The following is a 20,209-nucleotide window of genomic DNA, read 5'->3' as shown; positions in this document are numbered from 1 at the left end:
ACACTGCGATCCTCTTGCCTCCACCCCCCTAACTAACATCACACGTGCCACCACACTCCCTCTCGCTTGATTCTTTCATTGAACACCGTTCTGGTGGTCACCATGGACAGTAAGCGCAGCCCCTGCCTTCCCCTGGCCCAGAGCCCAGGAGACTCTGGCCTCAGACAGGATCTGAACCCAGGCGTATCGGATCCACACCCGGCCTCCCACGCCTCACCTTCTGTTGGAGGCCACTGGGATCCTCCAGCCCTTGACCTGGCTCAGCTCCGTGTCGGAGATCTCGATCTGCAGGGGGAGCCGGGGCGCCCAGACAGTCACCTCCACCTGGGAGGTGAAGTGCTGGTGGGTGAAGTTCACGATGGTGTCCACCTTACTCTTCATCTCCTTCCCGTTCACAAAGATGGAATCGCAGTGGTTGGACACCTGTGGGGAAGAGAGGAGGACCCTGCGGTGCACCTGCGGGCAGACGCGCCAGCAGAGACGGACGACGGGGAGCGGCAGGATCGGCGGCAGCTGTGATTTGTGAGACGCTGGGACAAGCGGAGGAACATGACTGGGACAGAAGGTAATTTGTAGGCACTAATTAGTGACAGATACTGATAAATAGACCCTGGAAAAACCATTTTGTGTTCCAAAGTCCTAGCGAGTAAAACCATAAACATAATTTAACGGAGTTCTATAACCTCTGGTGCCTTTTGTGTGCGTGCGCTTTTCTCTTTTTCTCACCTTTTTATGAACTCGAACCACCACTAATCAAGCCCCAGGTGCATCTTACTTCACTCTTGCGCCAAAATAGAAGATGCATAAAAAGGGTTTTATGTTGCTTTAAAAAATGCTTTGTTCAAGCCCGAAAGAGGTTCTTTTGAAAAATCAAGAGAGATTTGCACCAGGTTAAAATCCCGGTGAGCTGAGTGTGGAGGTGCGCACCTCTAAGCCCAGTACTTGGGAGGGTGAGACAGGTGGGTCGTAGGTTCAAAGCCGACCTGAGCAATGTAGCAAGACCCTGTTTCAAAACAAGAAAGAAAAAAAGGGCTGGAGGTGTCGCTCAGAGGGTGGAATGCCCCTGAGTTCTTTCCCCAGCACCACACACACACACACACACACACACACACACACAGAATCCACTACCTCTCCAGTCACACACACACACTCACACATAGAATCCACTACCTCTCCAGTCATACACACACACACACACACACATACACACGCACACACACACACGGTTCTGACAGGCAACGTGCTCACAAGATGCACTGGAGACATGGATGCAATACTTTTGACCCAATAACAATTCATTTTCAGATTGGAAGGAAGTTATTTTCATTATATATTTTATTATATATAATTGGTGCACTGCAGTCACACATCACAGTGTAGTTTGGAGAGAGAGGGGCAAGCGCAGAGCATGGCGAGCTTCCCCGGCTCCTCTACCCTTCCCCTTCCCCGTATGTGAGGCTGAGGCTGACACTGGGAACATCACATTTATACACTAGGTCGGTGGAAGTGTCTCCTTCATTAGCCCTCCCTCTCCCCAGCCACCACCCTTTCCTTGCGCCTCTCCATCACTCCACTGGGCTTCTCTTACACTTTCTGAAGTCCCCATCATGGTCTTCTGACTCCGCATTTGGAAGTACCCTCTTTAATGGACCCATTCCCAGATTAAGGATTAGACGATCGAAGCCCCCACTTCACTTTCCACCTTCTGGATAAGCAAATAAAATGCTGCAGGCGTTCTCCCTGGGCCATCAGGACATGTGCTCATGTGTACAGGAGTGGAGGTAGAGGAGGGGATGAGGACCACATCACAGGAAGAGGTCAAATAAGCCGTGTGACTTCATTCGCCATCAGGGAAATGCAAGCCCAAACCCTGAGATATTGTCTCACCCAATTATAATGGCCATTATCAGCAAGACCAAAAAAATAACAAATGCCAGCAAAGATGTGCAGAAACAGAAGTGACGGCACGCTGCTGGCCGGAGTGGAAATTACTGCCATCATCGTGGGGACCAGTACGGGGCTTCCTTGAGAAACTACAAGTAGATCTACCGGGTGACCTGCTTCTGGAGCTGTATTCCAAGGAGAATTCTACGCCACAGCCATGTCTATGGGCGCAGGTTCACAGTAGGTAAGATGGCTTCAACCCAGATGGCCATCGACAGATGAATAAATAAAGAAACGATGGCATCTGTATGGGATACTGTCCATCCACAAAAAGAATAACAACCTGTGATTCACAGCAAGACGGATGGAACCAGAGGACATTACATTAAATGAAATAAGTCAAACGCATAAAGTCAGTTTTGCATGTTATCATACACGGATGCTTTACAAAGCCAACCTAAATACATGCAGTGAATCCTAGAGGCTAGGCAGGGTGGAGGTGGCTCGTGGAAGGTTGGACAGTGTATACCCAAACACAGTTGGGTAGAAGTGACAAGTCTGGAGTAACCCTAGTGTTCTACAAACCAGTAGGGGACCACAGTTCACAATAATCTATTATTTCTTTTATGAATAATCAGAGAGAAAAGCTTGAAGGCCCCAATTCATAAAGAAACAGTAAATAAAGATAAATGTTAACTGCCCTATTTCTATCAGTACACATTATATATATATATACTGAAATGTCAAACTCTACCCCATAGATACGTACAATTGTTGTGTGTTGATTACATTTTTAAAACTTCTTAAGGAGCTGGAGATGTCAACTACCCTGACTTGATCGTTACACGCTGTATACAAATATCAGGTTATCACACAGAACGCCAGAGACTAATAGAAGTAAAATCATCCTTCAGAAAGACAACAGGAGGCGGTGGTTGCTAACGTGTCTCCCAACCCCATAATCCCGTGGGAGCTGAAAAGGGCACAGCTTTGATTTCCCAATTTTAGGAGAAGGGTTACACTTCTTATTCTCTTTGCCTCCCTTTCTCAAAGGGGAGGAGGAGATGAGGAACCAAGAAAACCAGTTGTCTTTCCGGGCATGTCTGAGGGACTTAAATCTGAATTATTCTGCCCGGTATTGTAAAGACAACAATCAGAACAAATTTTTTAATTAGAGCAGAAAATAAATGGAGGATCATGTCCTTGTTGTGAGATCCCATAATGCTGACACAAGACTGAGCCTGGCTGCCCCCTATGTGGATTCTCAGGAAGGGTAGAGAAGCCCCAGCAGAGAAGTCCCTCCCCTCCCACGGACCCACTGCACTGGGAGACCTGAGGCCTCGGGAAGACCCCTAACCTCGCATGGACCCAGTGCCTCAGTGCCAGCTGTCTGTGGCACGCAGACCGATCCTAGAGAATGCGGTGCCCTCCCAGTCAGAAGGCTGAGTGGACGCGTCGCTGCCCGGGCCTTCTTCCTGGCTCAGGAGGTCGTCCCTATTCCTAGGGCGTCCCCACTCAGCTTCCTGCCCGCATCTGGGGGAAGGAAGTGCTGGTTCCTCCTCGTCTACTCTACCCAGCCAGGTCTACTCCGTCCTCAAATCACTCTGACTCACATACCACTGTCAAGGACACAGCGGGAAAGCAGAAGGCTCCTTCCATCTTGAGAAATAAAATCATAGCTGGGCATGGTAGCACAGGCCTGTAAGCCCAGTACCTGGGAGGCTGAGACAAGAGGATTGCAGGTTCAAAGCCAGTTTGGGAAAATAAGCGATGTCCTCTGAAACTTAGTGAGGCCTTGTTTCAAAATAAAAGTAAAATAAGGCTCTCTAGGGGAGGAGAGATGGAGGGAGGGAAAGGAAGTAGGAAAAGGAGGAGGAGGAGGATGGGAGGAAGGGAGAGGGAGGAGAAGGGGAGAAGGAGACAGAGGAAAAGGAAGAGGAAGAGGAGGAGGTGGGGAGGAGGGAAGGTAGGAAATAAATAAGTGCAGACACTCTCCACATCTTTTGAGAGCACAGGCACACTTAGGCCTGCCCCATCTTCTAAGAATTGATATGCAGCCATCATGAAAAAAGTATTAATTAATTAATTAATTTAAAGTGTAACAGTGAGAGACCTTAACAATTCTGTGTGTTCACTATCCTTTGAATTATTTCTCCTGGGGTATAAATAGCCTTTAATATTTAAGTGTGTCCCCTGTCCCTATGTGACTCGATTAAAACAGCTCAGAGCAGGCTTATCTCACCGAGCGCTAACTCCTGATAGGTGTATGATGACATATCAGGGTCCGCACTCAGTGTACTCTCCAGTTACAGTTGGCCCTCACTACTAATGGATACTGACTTTGCAAGTTTGCCCACTCCCTTACTATCTGTAAACCCCAAATCAATACTGAGGGGCTTTTGTGGTCACTGACGGAAACATAAGGGCAGCGAGAACTCTGCGTCACCTGCCGGGTCTCCCATCCCCAGCTGCTCTAGAACACGGGACGGATGCTCTGCCTTTTCATAAAGAGAAAAGCAGGCCAGGGGCAGCGAGGGGCGGCGAAGAGCAGCTCAGGAAGCCCCTGACAGTTGGACAGACTGTGAGTCCCACGATTTACTTAACACTTCTGAACTCATATTTCCCTTTGGTTAAAATTAAAAAAAAATAGAATCTTAACAAAATGAGTTGTTTCAGGGATCTGACATGAAAGAAAGGGGTATGTGTGTGTATATTTTATAAGCGAAGATTACAGCTATAAGCTATAATTATTCACAGCAGCGTTTCAAATAATGAGAACTGATTGCTGTGAGGCATATGTGTACAGGGCCTCGTCGCCACAACCCCCTTCCTCAAATCTCCAAAGAGCCCCACACTAACATCGTGACTTGAGAGTCACAACCTCCATCTTACCGGTCTTGAATCTGGGGTGCGGGAAGGCCCCGCACAGGCGAGCTGCCCGTGGCTGCCCATTCTCGTCGAGGCGCCTTCCTCGGCCCAGGCCCTCCCTGGGTCCTCTCCAGCCACTGGGTGTGGGGCTTGGCAGAGTCTGAGCCCGGGCCCTGCTCTGGCTCCCCTGCGCCCTTCCAAGCCTCCATCTCTTGCCCCGGCTTTCCTCGCCCGTGTCCGTCCGTGTCCTACTAGCCATCCCCTTGACCCAACTCACTTCTAATTCCAACAAGCTTCCTTGGGTACATCAGGGGCCCCAGTCAACCCAAGCCTCAGCGCCTCCTTCTCCTTGCCAGTGATTGGTCAGTGGTGGAACACGTGGCACAACTCTGACCAATGAGGTGTGAGGAGTCCCCCAGGGATTCTGGGAGCCTTCAACAAAGAGATGCACCGGAAGTGCCACAGCTCCCACCGGATGTTGTCGCGTAGGAAATGATATCAGAGAGTAGGTCCTGGATCCACGAACCCGGAGGGGACTGGCCAGGGCCAGGCTTACATGGTCAGCTGAGAAAAATCAAAAGATGTCGGGAAGCCTGGTCCTTCCTGGGTCCTGAGGTAGAAGAGTCTTTGGATCAGCCCAGCTAAAGCTGACTTTGAGAATTATCAGGCTATTTTCTTGGTTAAAGCCTTTTTTTTTTTAATATTGGGGATGAAATCCAGGGGCATTCTACCTACAAGCCACAATCCCAGCCCTATTACATTTCATTTTTTTTTGTTTTGTAACAAGGTCTCCTTAGATTGCTGAGAGTTTCACTAAACTGCTGAGGCTGTCCTCGAACCTGAGATCCTCCTGTCTTAGCCTCCTTAGTACTGGGATTACAGGCCTGCGCTACCACATGTGGCTTCAATCCATTTCAATCCTTGTGCTTTTACTTGTAACCAAAAGCATGCCTTAGCTCCAGGGCCACGCCTCGGAAGGCAGCGCTGTAGGCGTTTCTCTTTTAGACTTGCCTCACCCTTCTCCCTGGTCATTCTCCACCCGTTTCACAGCGTTCCTTTAATTTCCTGTGTGTGCTACTGTGCACACGGTGTCTACACGACTGCCTCGTTGCTCGCAACGCTAACACTTCAGGATGTTTATATCACGTGGCTTTCACCGGGCAACTTGCACCAGATTGCTGTGCTGTGCAAATTAACCTCAAGGCAGTTATCACTCTCGATGCTCCTGGTTGCTTCTGATGTAATCTCCCAGTCATCACTGGACGAGGCTCTGCGCCAGGCTATGGCCGCTCTCCCCTGTAGTGCCCTGTGCCCCGGTGCGGTGTGGGCACTAGGAGGTGTTCAATAAGCAGATACCGAGCGAGTAACTCTTTCTCCCTGGACCCATTCTTTCCTTCTCATCACCACAAGCAGTGTGTGTCTGTGGAGGAAAGGAGAGGAGGTGGCCGGGAGTGGTGCTGCACGCCTGTACAGCCCCATACTTGGAGGGCTGAGATAGGAGATCACAGGTTCGAGGCCAGCCTCAGTAACTTAGCCAGGCCCTCAGCAATTTGGTGAGACCTGTTTCAAAACAAAACAGAACAAAACAAATTTAAAATGGCTGTAGATGTATCTTGGAGGTAGAACATTTGGTTTTACAAAGGGCCACAAAGAAAAGGGGGGGGATGGAAGAGGACTTAAGGTTCTCATGCCAACGGCATTAAGAAAAATGAAAGCCATTTCACATTTCATCAGAGGACACGAAGGATGTTTGGGAAAGCAAACCTAATAAACGTGTGACCTCGACTCTCCAGCAGCTAATTTGGCCTTTCGAGTAGAAATTGCTGTCTCTGTGTAGGAGCTCACAGAGAGAGTGCCTGTGTGCTGGGGGAGAGGCACGCGAGAGGACAAGAAGATACAAGGTAGAAACCAGAGTCAGCGTCCCGTCCTTGATCTACACCAGCCGTCAAGGCCTCTGAGCCCACGAGGAACACTGCAAACCAGATCCTCACGATCCTAATGAGGAAGAGCCGCGGACGGGACACGAGATTGAGAACGGACAGCTCGTGACACGTTCATCGGTGACTGCGCGCGAGAGAGACGACTCGTAAATGTCATCGTGGGGAGCTTGCCTTGAGAGGTTAATATTTTTTACTGTCAAATTACACGTTTGGAACGACATTCCTGGAGAGTAAACAAGACAAAGGGGCACTCTCCAGATGTAAAGACGTCTCCGTTGGGGAGCCCGCAAGGCACATAATTTTCTTCAATTTCTGTTTAGAAAAGCCACAGGAACTGAGTCTGCGCTGGGCGTCCTCTGTGGCGGCCACACTTGACCCAGCAGTGCGCAGAGGGGAGACTGCATCAGACGGCGGCCTTGTGACCCCCTCCCACCCTGAGGAAACACTGCTGTGTCAGGAGGGAAACCAGCAGAGAATCAGATGGCACGCGTGTCACAAAGTCCACCGAGAACGCTGAAGCGGCGTATTTATGTAGGCCAAAGAGAAAGAAAACTGAAAGCCAGCCAATAATAATCTCAACCCAAAACTGAATGTGCTACTGTGTTTAGGAAGCGCCCTGGGTCTATGTCACGGTAGGTCCTCAGCATCTATATCACCTTGAGGTTCTGCCAAATAACAAAGAATAAGAATAGTTACTATGTGTTAAGTGCTTCTTGTGTACTCTGCGTTATTTTTAAAAAATTTACATTTAAAGATGCCCAACTGAAAAGCAAAATATTGTAGCATAGGGTGACTAGCCAGGCACAGTGGTCATGCCTGTAATCCCAGTACTTAGGAGGCTGAAACAGGAGGATCGCAGGTTCAAGGCCAGCCTTGGCAACTTAGTGAGGCTCTCAGCAACTCAGTGAGACCCTGTTTCAGAATAAAAGATAAAATAGGGTTCAGTGTAGCTCAGAGGTAGAATGCCCCTGGGTCCAATCCACAGCACGAAGAAGGAGGAGGAGAATAAGGAGGAGGAGGAGGAGGAGGAGGAGGAGGAGGAGGAGGAGGAGGAGGGGGAGGAGGAGGAGACCACAGGAGAGGAGAGGAGGGGAGGTTGGCAGAGGGTTGTTCGGGCCTCGCCGGCTGCATTCACTCCGCCTGAATAACAAGAAGGGGCCGCCCAGGCCACCTCCTCCCCAGCAGGACTCAGGGCTCTGGCATTACTGTAGGACCACCATTATAGAGAGAAAAAACTCAAATCCTTTTTCTCTAGACAAAGCCCTGTCTGTCCAAATTCAGCAAGATTTGCTTCTACGCTTATAGACAAGCACTACCCAAACAGCGCCTCCTCTCAAGACGACACCAGCAACCAAACCTCAAGACTATGGTCTGGGCAAGGTTGAGCATGTGCTTACTTCTTTTATTTACTTATCATTTTAATTTTTATTGGTGCCATTGTACTCATGTATTTTTTTACTTACTTATTTTGGGTAGTGGGGATTGAACTGAGGGGCATTCTACCTCTGAGCTATATTCCTAGCCCTATTTTATTATTTTGTTTGGAAATAGGGTCTTCCTAAGTTGCTGAGGGTCTGCCTAAGTTGTTGAGGCTGACCTCGAACCTGCAATCCTCCTGTCTCAGCCTCCCGAATCCTGGGATTACAAGTGTGCGCCACCATGCTCGGCTGTGGGATACTTCTTCGGCATCGTATCTCTGCACTTGGGACATTTAAAAATGCTCATGAGCTCAGGCTAGCATCCAGGCACTTTGCGCTCTTCACATGCTCCTGCGGGGCTGCAGGACGTGGAGCTGGTGGAAGCCCAGCACGAGTCCTGCCAACTTCTTGCGCTGAGCTGCTGGGGAGAAGTGCGTGACATAGGAGCCTCGGGCACAGACAGGTGCAGGGGCCGGAACCCCCAGTGGGCACACACGTTAGTCACATGTAAGGCCGGTATTTTGACAGGGTACGCGTGTTCTCATGGGAGAGAGAAATATTTATAGGGTTTGTTTTGAAACTATTTTTTAAAGAAAAATTTATAAAGAGAATGCTGGGAATTGTGAACATAAAGTATAAAAATCAGCAGTGGAGAATTCTTATCTCTGTGACTTTGAGAAAGGAAAAACTAGTTACAAATAATGTCTTTCCAGAGCTAGGTATGGTGGTGCATGCTTGTAATCCCAGTACTTGGGAGGCTGAGACAGGAAGATCGCAGGTTCAAGGACAACCTCAGTAAGTACTGAGATTCTCATCAACCCAGCGAGATCCCGTTTCAAAATAAAAATAAAATAGGGCTGGGCTGTAGTTTGGAGGTAGAATGCTCCCGCGTTTAATCCTCAGTACCGTGAATAAGAGCAATGTCTTCCCAGCCCAGCATGATGATACATGCCTGTAATTCCAGTACTTCAGGGGCTGCTACAGGAGGACCGCAGGTTCAAAGCCAGTTTCAGATACTTCGTGAGGCCCTCTGCAACTTAGTGAGACTCTCTTTCCAAATCAAAAATAAAATAGGGCTTGAGAGTGTAACTCAGAGGTAGAATGCCCCTGGGTGCCCTCCCGAGTTCCATACACGCACAATTACGATAGTAATGGCTTCCCCACCACGTGCCCACTCTGAAAAGACCTGGCAGAGGCAAGATTTGTTTGTTGCTGCTGAGAGAACTGGGTTCTCTCAAACTCAGTTCACAGTGATAAATTCCTACAAGATGCAGGACATCAGCACCCGCCAGGCAGAGCGGGTCAGAAAGGAAGGAAGCCGGAGGGCCAGGCAGTGTCCAGTGCACAGATGGCCACCGGAGTCGACCCTGCAATGACTCTGAGTCCTTCCTAGCTTGGCAAGTGCTGGTTGCAGTCCTGGTGTGAGGCTGGAAACAAGCGGTATTCTGACTGTTGCGACCATGTAGTCACAAGGGACAGAGTTCTCGTGAAAGTTCAGCAGAGAGGGAGATTGTGCTTCTATTAACTAAGAGACTCTGCTCAATCCATGGGCCAGGGAGTGGTAGAACCTCCCGAGGGAAGGACAGGAACCAGGAACAGAAGGTCACCAGGCCTGTGTCCTGCTTCTTCTGATCCCTTCCTCTCACTTCGAGGACTGATCAGCCCCGTGCATCCATGTACTGGCGGGCGCAATGCAGCCTTTCACCCGAGCCAGCTGCCATCAGGACTAACTCACTGCAAATCCTGGCGGGGAGAGTCTGATTGGTCCACTGAGTGGGTTCACTGGCCAATCAGCTGTTTCCACAACAAGGGGTCTCCCAATATAAACATGGCAGCCTGCAGCCTGCAGCCCACTCACACATGGAGGGAAAGGTGAGGAGCAGCAATTACCAGAGAGAAAGGAAAGAAGATAATTATCTCAACCTGGGAAGACAGCCCACAAGGTGTCTGCTGTGTTGATATAATTAAGTGAATGAGGTTTCCGAATCGGCTGCTTTCTTATTAGTGATGATTGATGCTACCCCAGGAGCCAAGAATTGCCCAACAACATTGTCTCATTTTATTTTCCTGTGGTCCAAACTTTCACACCATCCTTTGAGTTAATAATCACTTATTCTTTCCCCCTCCCCCAGGCAATTCTATGCACAAACTCTCTTTCCTTCTGGACCAAGGGGGCAGGTGGCTTGAGGATGTCTCATGGAGCCTGGCTATGAGCCTAAGGGAACTTCGCCATGATTTGGGGAGAAAACTTGCCCTACAATGTGCATGCCAGGCATTACAACCCAGAGTTCTCTTTCCTGTTCCCAAGCAATGATTTCAGAAAGGGGGTCATTTCTTTGCTGGCCTGTGAAAAGGAAAGAGACCTACAAGGGCTGGGAGAAGATGTCTTTGCAGAGATTCCACAATATCATGAGGGTTTGGGGCAGGATTCAAAGTGTGCCTTACAAACACCTGCCTGAATGCTCACTTAGCAACCCAAACAATGTCCTTTTACCTAACGATGTTCGACATGGGAGAGAAAATACCCACATTCCGGATATAAGGACTCCATTTATTACACTAAACATGGTAGAGTTGGAGTGGTGGTGGGCATCTGTAATCCTAGACCTTAGGATGCTGAGACAGGAGGATCACAGGCTGGAGGACAGCCTCGGCAACTTAGCAAGACCCTTTTCCAAAAAAAAGAAAGAGAGAGAGAGAGAGAATGAAAGAAAGAGGAAGGCAGGCAGGCAGGCAGGCAGAGAGACTGGAGGTGTAGCTCGGTGGTAGAATGCCCTTGATTTTAAACCACAGTACCAAAGACAAAAACAAAACTCTAGTGGGTATTAAGTGCTGCATTTAAAAACTGAAGGAATGCGTGAGTCCGCGGGCAAGTGGATGTGTGTTCATCCGTTCATCCACTGTGTCCAGTGTTCAGTGCTGTGAATGCAGAGGTGACAATGGAGGACATCACTGTCTTCGTGGGTGTCATATTCTACTATGAGACACAGACAGCAAACAAGGTAAGTCAACACACAAGCAGACCAACAAACAGAGTAACCAAAAATGGGCTCATGGAATAAGCGATTCTAAGAGCAGTTATAGAAAAGTAATAAAAGAAGGAACCAAGTGGGCCTGTGAGTACAAATGCTGCTGCACTGTTGGAGCCCGCCCCCCTTGCCAGCAGAACGGAAGAGGGAAGGGAAGCCATGTCTGTGACGGGGGCTGTGTCATTCGCGACATCTGCTTCTGGGTAGCCCCATCCCATAGTTTTCAGCCAAAACAAATTACATTTCTGCCAGTTGCACAAGGTAGCATTCGTTTCTAAAAGTCCTCATCAATCGAGTGATAGCCATCAATAGAGCGCTAATAAGCTGCTCGGGCCAAATTCCCTGAATATTTGGGGGAAACGTGAGAATCTCAGACCTTCTCGCCGGTGCCCATGACACGTGGCCCAAGGCACTTGGCTGCAAAAGGATTTCCAGTTTTCCTTCTGTTTTTATGTTCATTAGTGGCTGACAGGAGTAAGTTTCTCTGTAGGCATTTGAGATATTGAAGAGAAAAAAGAAAACACAGCTTTATGTGTGAACGATAATAATTGTAACCTCTTTGGGTATGAGCAAAACAAGTCCATTTGCACATGATCCGAGAGTAAGGAGGAAAAGCCTGCCTGGAGACGGGCAAGGCTAGCCACTCTGCGGGGGGTGCGCCCAGGGCTCTCTAACGCTAACGCGTAGCTCAGAGTCCAGGCTCAGGGTTAAGCTCTGTGGCTAAAGTCCCAGCCCTGTCCTGGGTTCAGGTGATGGTAATCAACTGTTATTAGAGAGAGATATAAAGTGCACCCTAAAAAGCTCACCTATTAATGTTTCGAGCTGATGGGGATTCTATAAAGGCTCCCTCTCTCTCTCTCTCTCTCTCTCTCTCTCTCGTTTCTGGCCTGGCCTCCATGATGTGAGGACCTCAGCCCTGTGTCCTTCTGGCCTCCATGTTGTGAGAAGCGCAGCTCTGCGCTCTCCCTCTCTCTACTTCCCACTGACATGTCCTAAGATTCGCGGTCCCTGGCCTCACATGGACTGAACCCAAAACCGTGAGAAAATAAATCTTCTTTTCTCTAAGTTATGTTATGTGGTCAGATTTTTAGATTATAGCTGCAAGAGTGCTGACTGAAACAACTGCCCCATGCAGGTGACTTATCTGTCAGATGTGTATTCTATACCAAGGTCCCATGGGATACAAGGATTGCATGAACACAGGAAAACCTCCAGTGCCCAATATATGCATGCTTTCATCACACACTGTCAGTCTGCGCATCTAATTTTGGAAAGCAGATGTCCCATGATCCCCCAGAAGGTGAAGGCTAAGATAGGTTTAGAACTCATGGCCTCTGCTTCTTCCTCGAGCAGGGGTCTAATCTCCTGGCACAATGTGCTCACTACAGGGCTGCATTCAGTGTCTGTTCATGGAGCAGATGCTCTCGGTGCCAGGCACAGAGCCAGGTGACCAGAATGCACCAATGAGAGAGACTGACGAGGGCCCTGCCTGTCACAGAGCTGCCAGCTTAAGGGAAATGCTCGACAGGACAAGAAACCAATGCATTGAACACACCTCCCGTGACATCAGTGGCGTCTGATGATAGCGTTTGCTCAGAGCACCAGCGTGGGCAAGAGCGACCACCATGCCACACACCCGCTGTGCTCCTCTTGTCTCACACCCGAGCACACCATCCGCTCATTCTCCAGCCAAAGCTTCCTAGGAACACCGTGCTCACCAGGCACAGTGGGAACTGACAATCAGGCGCGTCTGCAGCCCTGGGGGAGCTCGTCTGTCACTCCAAAGAACTGTCAGTGGATGTATTGTTCCCCCATATCATTAAATAACCAAAGACAGTGCAAATCCAGTTTGTAGTTCACACATGTGTGCTAACACACTTGTTCACATGCACACTAACACTCATGTGCATGCTAACTCACTCACAGTGCAAATGAGGAGCCATATACCTGAAAGACTGCTGACACCCCACCAACTCTAGGAATTCTGTCAAGGGACCGCTATCTCTATAGCTTTCTCCAAAGTAAATCGACTCTCACACTAACAGTCAAAACACAAAGAGACATCCAATTCTCTAACAATATGCTACAGTCACCTGGCATGGGCAAGGACGGCAGACATGTAGACATACCACTTTGAGTCCAGGTAATCTCTTCTCTCCCCCAAAGGACAGGAAGTTCAAGGAGATAACACCAGGCTGAGCTTCGTTACTGTGGAATATTATTTTTCAATGCTTCTGAAGTTCATGCATTCAACAAATACTGATTGAGGGCCTACGGTGTGCCAGGTGCTACTCTAAGTTGGGAGGAACTCAGCACCGAATGAAACAGACCAAAATGGCCTGCCCTCTCACAGCAGCCGGTCTAGAAAGTGTTAAAACAGACTTGCATGCCTAAGTACCAGCCATGTATGAACTGCACTGGCTCAGCACCCAACCTCTGATCTATCCCCCCTCAAATATTGTTTTTGGTGCCAATGGAGATTCGTTCCAGGAGCATTCTAGCTCCAAGGTACTGCCCCCAACCCTATTTTTATTTTTTATCTTTGAAACAGGGTCTCACTAAGTTGCTGAGGCTGACCTCAAATCTGTAACCTTCCCACATCAGCCTCCCAGTAACCGAGATAATAGGCATGCGCCACATGCCTGGCTGGTAGGACACACACTCTATGTCACAGAAGGAGGACAGAGGAGGAATAGAAGGCATGTTCACCTAAGACCAGGTAAAGTTGTCTGTGGATCTAGCAGAAAGCACAGAGACTTAGCAGAATGAGATGTTACCAGAGAAAGAGATGTTAACATACCCTGGCTGCTGCAAATGCCAGGGACCAGCTCCTGGAGGGGAGGAGCATGCCATATCTAACGATCCTGATTCCCTCTGTACTAGGGAAACACTTAATGTTCATCTCACCATGTAAGATACCGTGGTGGCTACTCTGGGTCATCAACTTGCCTGGATTACGCAGCACCTAAGATTGTGTGGCTTTGGGTGTGCTAATGAGACTACTGGCTTCTGCAAGAGCAGACTGAAGGGAAAGTCCTGCCCTGAATGTGGGCAGCGCAGCTCTGGTAGGTGCAGGACCTGTATGAAAAGGAGGAGGAAGCTATGTGAGGGCACGTGTGGCTCTTCCTGAGAAAAGCGCGTCCGCCCTCACCCGGGATATCAGCCCTCTGGTGCCCTTCTAACTGCTTTTTCACCACTGTTTCTCCAGAGTTTCCTGTGCTTCCCATCTTGGACTGGGACTGCATTATCAGTTACTTATACTCAAGAGACCCCAGCTCTTGGACCACTTGACCGGCTGCTGGTCACTCCAGCTCTCTATGTGTAGGCGGCCACTTGGGACTATACTGCTTTGAACTGTGAGCTGATTGGAGAAATCCCCTTTTATCATCCATGCATCCTGTGAGTTCTGTTACTGCAGCTAACCCTGACTAATACCAATACACTTCTAAACTCAACATAAGTAATGGTTTTGTAAATATCAGGGGCTTCTGCTTCTAAAATCAAACTCAGTGTCCACTGAGCTAAATCCTCATCAGAAGGATCCAGGTCAAATTAAGCCTCAAACCCTGGTTAGCATGTCTGCCCCAGGTGGCTGATACTCCAGAAATCCTACTGCTTCATTTAGCTCATGATGAATAATTCCTGTTTTCAGCCGGGCGTGGTGGCGCACGCTTGTAATCCCCGCGCTTGGGAGGCTGAGACAGGAGGATCGCGCAGGTTCGAAGCCCGCCTCAGCTGGTTTAAGAGACCCTGTTTACAAATAAAATATAAAATAGGTCTGAGAGTGTATCCCAGAGGTAGAAGGCCCCTGGGTTCCATCCCAGTATCACCAAAATAATAATAATAATAATAATAATAATAATAATAATTCCTGTTTACAGAACACCAGCTTCCAAGATAGAGATCTCCTTTCTACCCACTCACTCAAATCTTTTACTGAATTCTTAGGCCATAAAGGGTAACCTGGCAGAGCCCAGAGGAGGTCTAGGCGATAGGACCTGATCCCAGCAGGTGAGCACTAATTATATAAGCCTGACCAGGCAGGTCAGGGCAACCACAGATGTGTATATAGTTAGATAAGTATGACCAGAAAATATGCAATACATATGCATACGTCATGCTGGCACGGAGGCGTGCATTTTGCTCAGAAATACATAAGGGGCAGGTCTGTAGACAAAAGCTACTGCTGTTCTCTGAGTCTCACTGCTAATCGCCACTGAAAGCACAGCTGGCCTCTGACACCGATCCAGTGCCTGATATCTCCATCCAGAGATGTTCCTACCATACACTGCGGAGACCTCTTAGGCTAGCATCAAACAGAGAAAAACCCTTTAAGTCTTAAGGTTGAACAATAGAAGTGCGAATTGTCACACGTTGAGTCTACGGCACAGTGATTTGCACATCTGCCCACCCAAAGACGGGGCTGGGGAACAGTCGAGCAAAATGTTTATTTTATTAAATTTAAAAATTAAAGTAAGCCAGCCAGGCATGGCGGAGCATGCCTATAATCCCAATACTTGGGAGGCTGAGACAACTGCGAGGTCAGCCTCAGAAACTCAGTAAGGCTGTCAGCAACGTGGGGAGACCTTGCTTCAAGGGGTGGAGTGCCCCGGGGTTCAATTCCCAGCCACAAAAAAAATTAAATCATAAAATTAAAACAACTTTTTAATTTATTAGATATAAACCTTAAATTTAAGGTTAAATGAAAGCATAATCCAAGAAAAGGTTGACCGGAATGCTGTTATTTTCCCATCTATGAAGCATGAAGAATTTCAAAATATTTGAAAACTTTTTATTCCTATAAAATAGTTCCTATAAATATATATATATATACAATATATAAGATATAAATAATTCCTATAAATATAGCGCCATACTTGAAAAACAACAGGCAAAGACCACACAATCATCTCAATAAACATAAAAATATTTTTATAAAATCCAAGATGGAAGCCCTCTATAAATGAGAAATATAAGAAAAACTCTCACCTGATTAAAAAAAAAAACATGTACAAAACAAACACACACAAAGCTCAGCAAGCTTTGGCTTAATGAGAAAAGTGAATATTCTCTCCCCAAGGCCACAGATAAGACAAGGACAGCCATTCATTCACACAGCTCTATTCAACCATTACTAGATTCTTTTTTTTTATTGGTGCACTGTATTCATACATCATAGTGGGATACAAACTTTTGTAGACATACATGCACACATCGCCCAGTCAGCCCCCACCCGATCCCCATCCCATTCCCTCCCCATCCCTCCTTTCCCATGCTTGGCTTAGTGGTTGACATCTAGTATTATAGCAATTTATCCAAAATTAAAAATGGTAATCTCACATAACAGTTTCATTTGTCTGATACCAAGCTTTTGATGACTTAAAGATAACATTTCAATATTTCTTTTTACTTTCTTTCTTACCAGAGAATTTTTTTTCTATTTTTTTAGGTGAAACTATCATATATTTATATATTTATTTTTCAGAAAAAAAATCTGTCCTAATATGGAATATGGACTCTAGATACCCAAAACAATCTTGAAAAAGAACAAAGCTAGAAGATATATATTTTCTGATTTCAAACCATATAAAGCTACAATAATTGAAACAGTGTAGTACTGTTCTAAAGGCAGATATATAAACCATTAGAGTTAAGTAAAAGCCTAGAGATAAATTCTTCCCTATATTGTCAAGTTATTTTTTACAAGGTTTCCACAAACATTTGGTGGTGGAAATAATAATCTTTTAACTAAATATTGTTGAAAAATAATAATTACATGGAAAATAATAAAATTGGACCCTTACCTAACCCCATATACAAATATTAACTCAAAATAGATAAAAGACCTAAATATAAATCTTAAGACTATAAACTTTTAGGAGAAAATCTGGGTCATAAAACCTCACAACATTGAAATTGGCAGTGATTTCTTGGATATGATTTCAATGGCACAGGCAACAGAAGAGTATACAAACTCCCTAAAAAAATAAAAAAATATTGTATATCCAAAGACAATGTAAACAGAGTTAACAGTTACTAATAGAATTGGATAAAATATTTCCAAATGCTATATCTGAAGGTATATTAATATTCCAACTAGAAATCCTAAAAATTAACAATAAAGGCAAACAATACCATTTAGAGATAGGTAAAAGACTAACATAAGTAATGAATCTCCATAGATAACCAATCTTAGTTGTCTGTTGGATGGAAACTCTTGTTTCTCTGGTTCTGGTGTGTGTTACCTATTTCTTCTTTGTAGTTAATCTCTTTGAGTATTTTCTCTAGTGCTGGTTTTGAAGACATAAATTCCTTCAGTTTCTGTTTGTCATGGAAGCTTCTTATTTCTCCATCTAATTTGATAGAAAGTTTTGCTGGGTAGGAAATTTTTGGCTGGAAGTTGTTTTCTTTCAGAGTTTGGAATATGTTACTCCAAGCCCTTCTGGCTCTCATGACTTGGTTTGGGAAGTCTGGAGTGATTCTAATTGGTTTGCCTCTGAATGTCACTTGGCCCTTTGTTTTTGTTGCCTTTAAGATTCTCTGCTTGGCTTCCACATTGGTCATTTTGACAATTATGTGGCGTGGGGTTCCTCTTCTCCGATCCTGTCTAAAGGGAGTTCTATAAGTTTCCTGGATCTGTGTATCAACCTCTTGCTCTATGTTTGGGAAATTTTCTGCTATTACTTCCTTGAAGAGATTGTTGATCCCTTTGGTTTCACTTTCTTTTCCCTCCTCTATTCCAATTCTTCTTAGGTTAGCTCTCTTAAAATGGGCCCATATTTCTTCAATATCAGATTCCTGCTGTCGGATATTTTTTCTAGATTAGAAACTATGCGTTCATTTTTGGAATGATCATCTTCTAAGAGCGAGATTCTGTTCTCCATGTGGTCTAATCATGCTTTGAATTGAGGCCTTTACTTCATTAATTGCATCCTTTATCTCTTTTTGGCTCTCTCTGAGTTCTTTTCGAAGCACCTCTATTATTTCTACAGTTATTTTCCTGATTTGATCTTCTAGAAATCTCTGATTTTCTGTTTTATCGGGTTCTGATGTTGTGGGGTTGTGGGCATTCATTGCTCCAGTATTATTCCTCTTTCCCATGATTTCAGAAGTTTGTATTTTCTCTGGGTTCTTCCCTTGGGTCACTATGACTTCACTTAAGGTGCTCTGGATCTCGAGTCAGTAGTATCTCAGACCCCACTACTCCTTTACTGGGTTTTATCACAGAGTCTCCGACCCAGAGAGTCGATAGAGGCTGCTTTAGACTGTGGGGGGTGCCAGGTTGCACGTTCTCCTATGGTGTGATATCTCTGCCACTGCCACTCCTCCACTGGGTCAAGTCCCAGGGAGTACAGTACTGGGATTTCTCCTCTGTGGCCCGCAATTTGACTCACTGTTCTTGAGTACTCAGATGTAGCTGTACTGGATTCGGTGAATTCTCTACTGCTGCCGCCGGTGGCAATATGGCGCCGCTGCTACACCCTCGGCCGTGAGGCTGGCGTATTTCTTCTTGGTTTTGATTTCCACTCTGAATCCCTGCAGCGTGTGCTGAGCTCAGCTACTGGGAGCTTTAGATTTTACCTGCGGCAAGAAATCCCGCCTGGCTGTTCCTCAGCGGCTCACTTCGGCTTGCTGTAGCCGTCCGGTGAATTTGCCGCTGCCGCCGGCAGTATAGCACTGCTGCCGCGTCCTCGGGCGTGAGGCCGGTGTATCTCCTCTGTGGCTCTGAGCTCTGTTCTCAGTCCGCTTTCTCTCTGGAGCCTGGTGATTTTTTTGTTTCTCTGGTGATGGTGTTTTCTGGCTATGAAAGGCGCTGATTTTGTGGTAATGGAGATTGGTTGTTAGCGGGGCTCTTAAGCCCCGCTTTTCTCGGTCGCCTACTAGATTCTTTATTGGAGACTCCAGCCAGATTGGTTAAGTACGACAATCACATAAGCCATTCAGATTAGAAAGAGATGAAGATGCCTCTTTTTTTTTTTTTTTTTGGTGGTACTGGGGTTCCTGGAAGCCCTTCTACCTCCGGGCTACACTCCCAGACCTATTTTTACATTTTTATTTGGAAACAGGGTCTCCTAAGCCAGCGCGCGCGGCTGGCTTCGAACCTGCGCGATCCTCCTGTCTCTGCCTCCCAAGCGCGGGGATTACAAGCGTGCGCCACCACGCCCGGCTAAAGTTGCCTCTTTTTACAGACAACAAAGACACCAAGATAATTCAACAGGGAAAGAGGCCTTTTCAATAAAGGGTGCTGGGACAACTGGAGATCGGCAGGCTAAACAGATCAATGTAGACCTTACCTCAAAGACACAAACACTAACTCAAAAGTTAATCACAGACCTAAGTTTAAGGTAAAAACTATAAACATTTTAGAAAAGAATGTATGAGAAGAAAAGTTGTAAACCTGGAGTGTGCGATTACTTCTTAGATTCAACAGCAAAGACATAATCCGTAAAAAAAAATGTATAAATTGGATCTCACCAAAATGAAAAATGGATGCTCTTCAAAAGGCCCTATTAAAGACAAAGTGTGAGATGAATTCTTTTAAATCATATTTGATAAACACAATCATACTCTGTATTAGAGGGTACTGGATATTGAACCCAGGTGCATTCTACTTCCAACCCATACCCCCAACCCTTTTTATGTTGTGTTGTTGTTGTTGTTGTTGTTGTTGTTGTTGTTGTTGCAACAGGGTCTCACTAAGTTACTCAAGGTCTCACAAAGTTGCTGAGGCAGGCCCTGAACCTATGACTTTTCTGTCTTAGTCTCCCAAGAACTGGGCTTAACAGGCATAAGCCACCATGCCTGGCTCAATCATATTTTTTAAATTAAAAATTGGCAAAAAGAGCCTGGCATATTAGCACACGCCTCTCATCCCAGTATTTGGGAGGCTGAGACAGGAGGACCGCAGGCTTGAGGACAGCCTCAGCAAGGTACCGAGTCTCTCAGCAACCTAGTGAGATGCTGTTTCAAAGTAAAAAGTAAACTCGGGCTGGAAGTATAGCTCCGAGGTGGAATGCCCAAGTTCAATCCTCAGCACCACCAAAAAAAAAAAAATTGGCAAAAAACTTGA

The 20,209-nt window shown here is 46.6% G+C and overlaps 1 protein-coding gene across 1 annotated transcript in view; it reads right to left on the bottom strand.

Moving 5' to 3' along the window:
- Positions 1-20,209, bottom strand: part of TMEM132B (transmembrane protein 132B) — a gene marked incomplete at both ends in the record, with an annotated part of 268,473 nt that overhangs the window by 6,411 nt on the left and 241,853 nt on the right. Inside the window, one exon of the mRNA XM_080717433.1 lies at positions 218-423. Within this exon, the coding sequence (XP_080573559.1) occupies positions 218-423 (206 nt within the window). The remainder of the gene's footprint in view (positions 1-217; positions 424-20,209) is intronic.

Source organism: Muscardinus avellanarius, assembly GCF_963383645.1.
Source record: "Muscardinus avellanarius genome assembly, chromosome: 21".
NCBI lineage: Eukaryota > Metazoa > Chordata > Mammalia > Rodentia > Gliridae > Muscardinus > Muscardinus avellanarius.
Note: the sequence above shows the minus strand (reverse complement) of the source record. Positions and strands in the feature narration are given on the sequence as shown.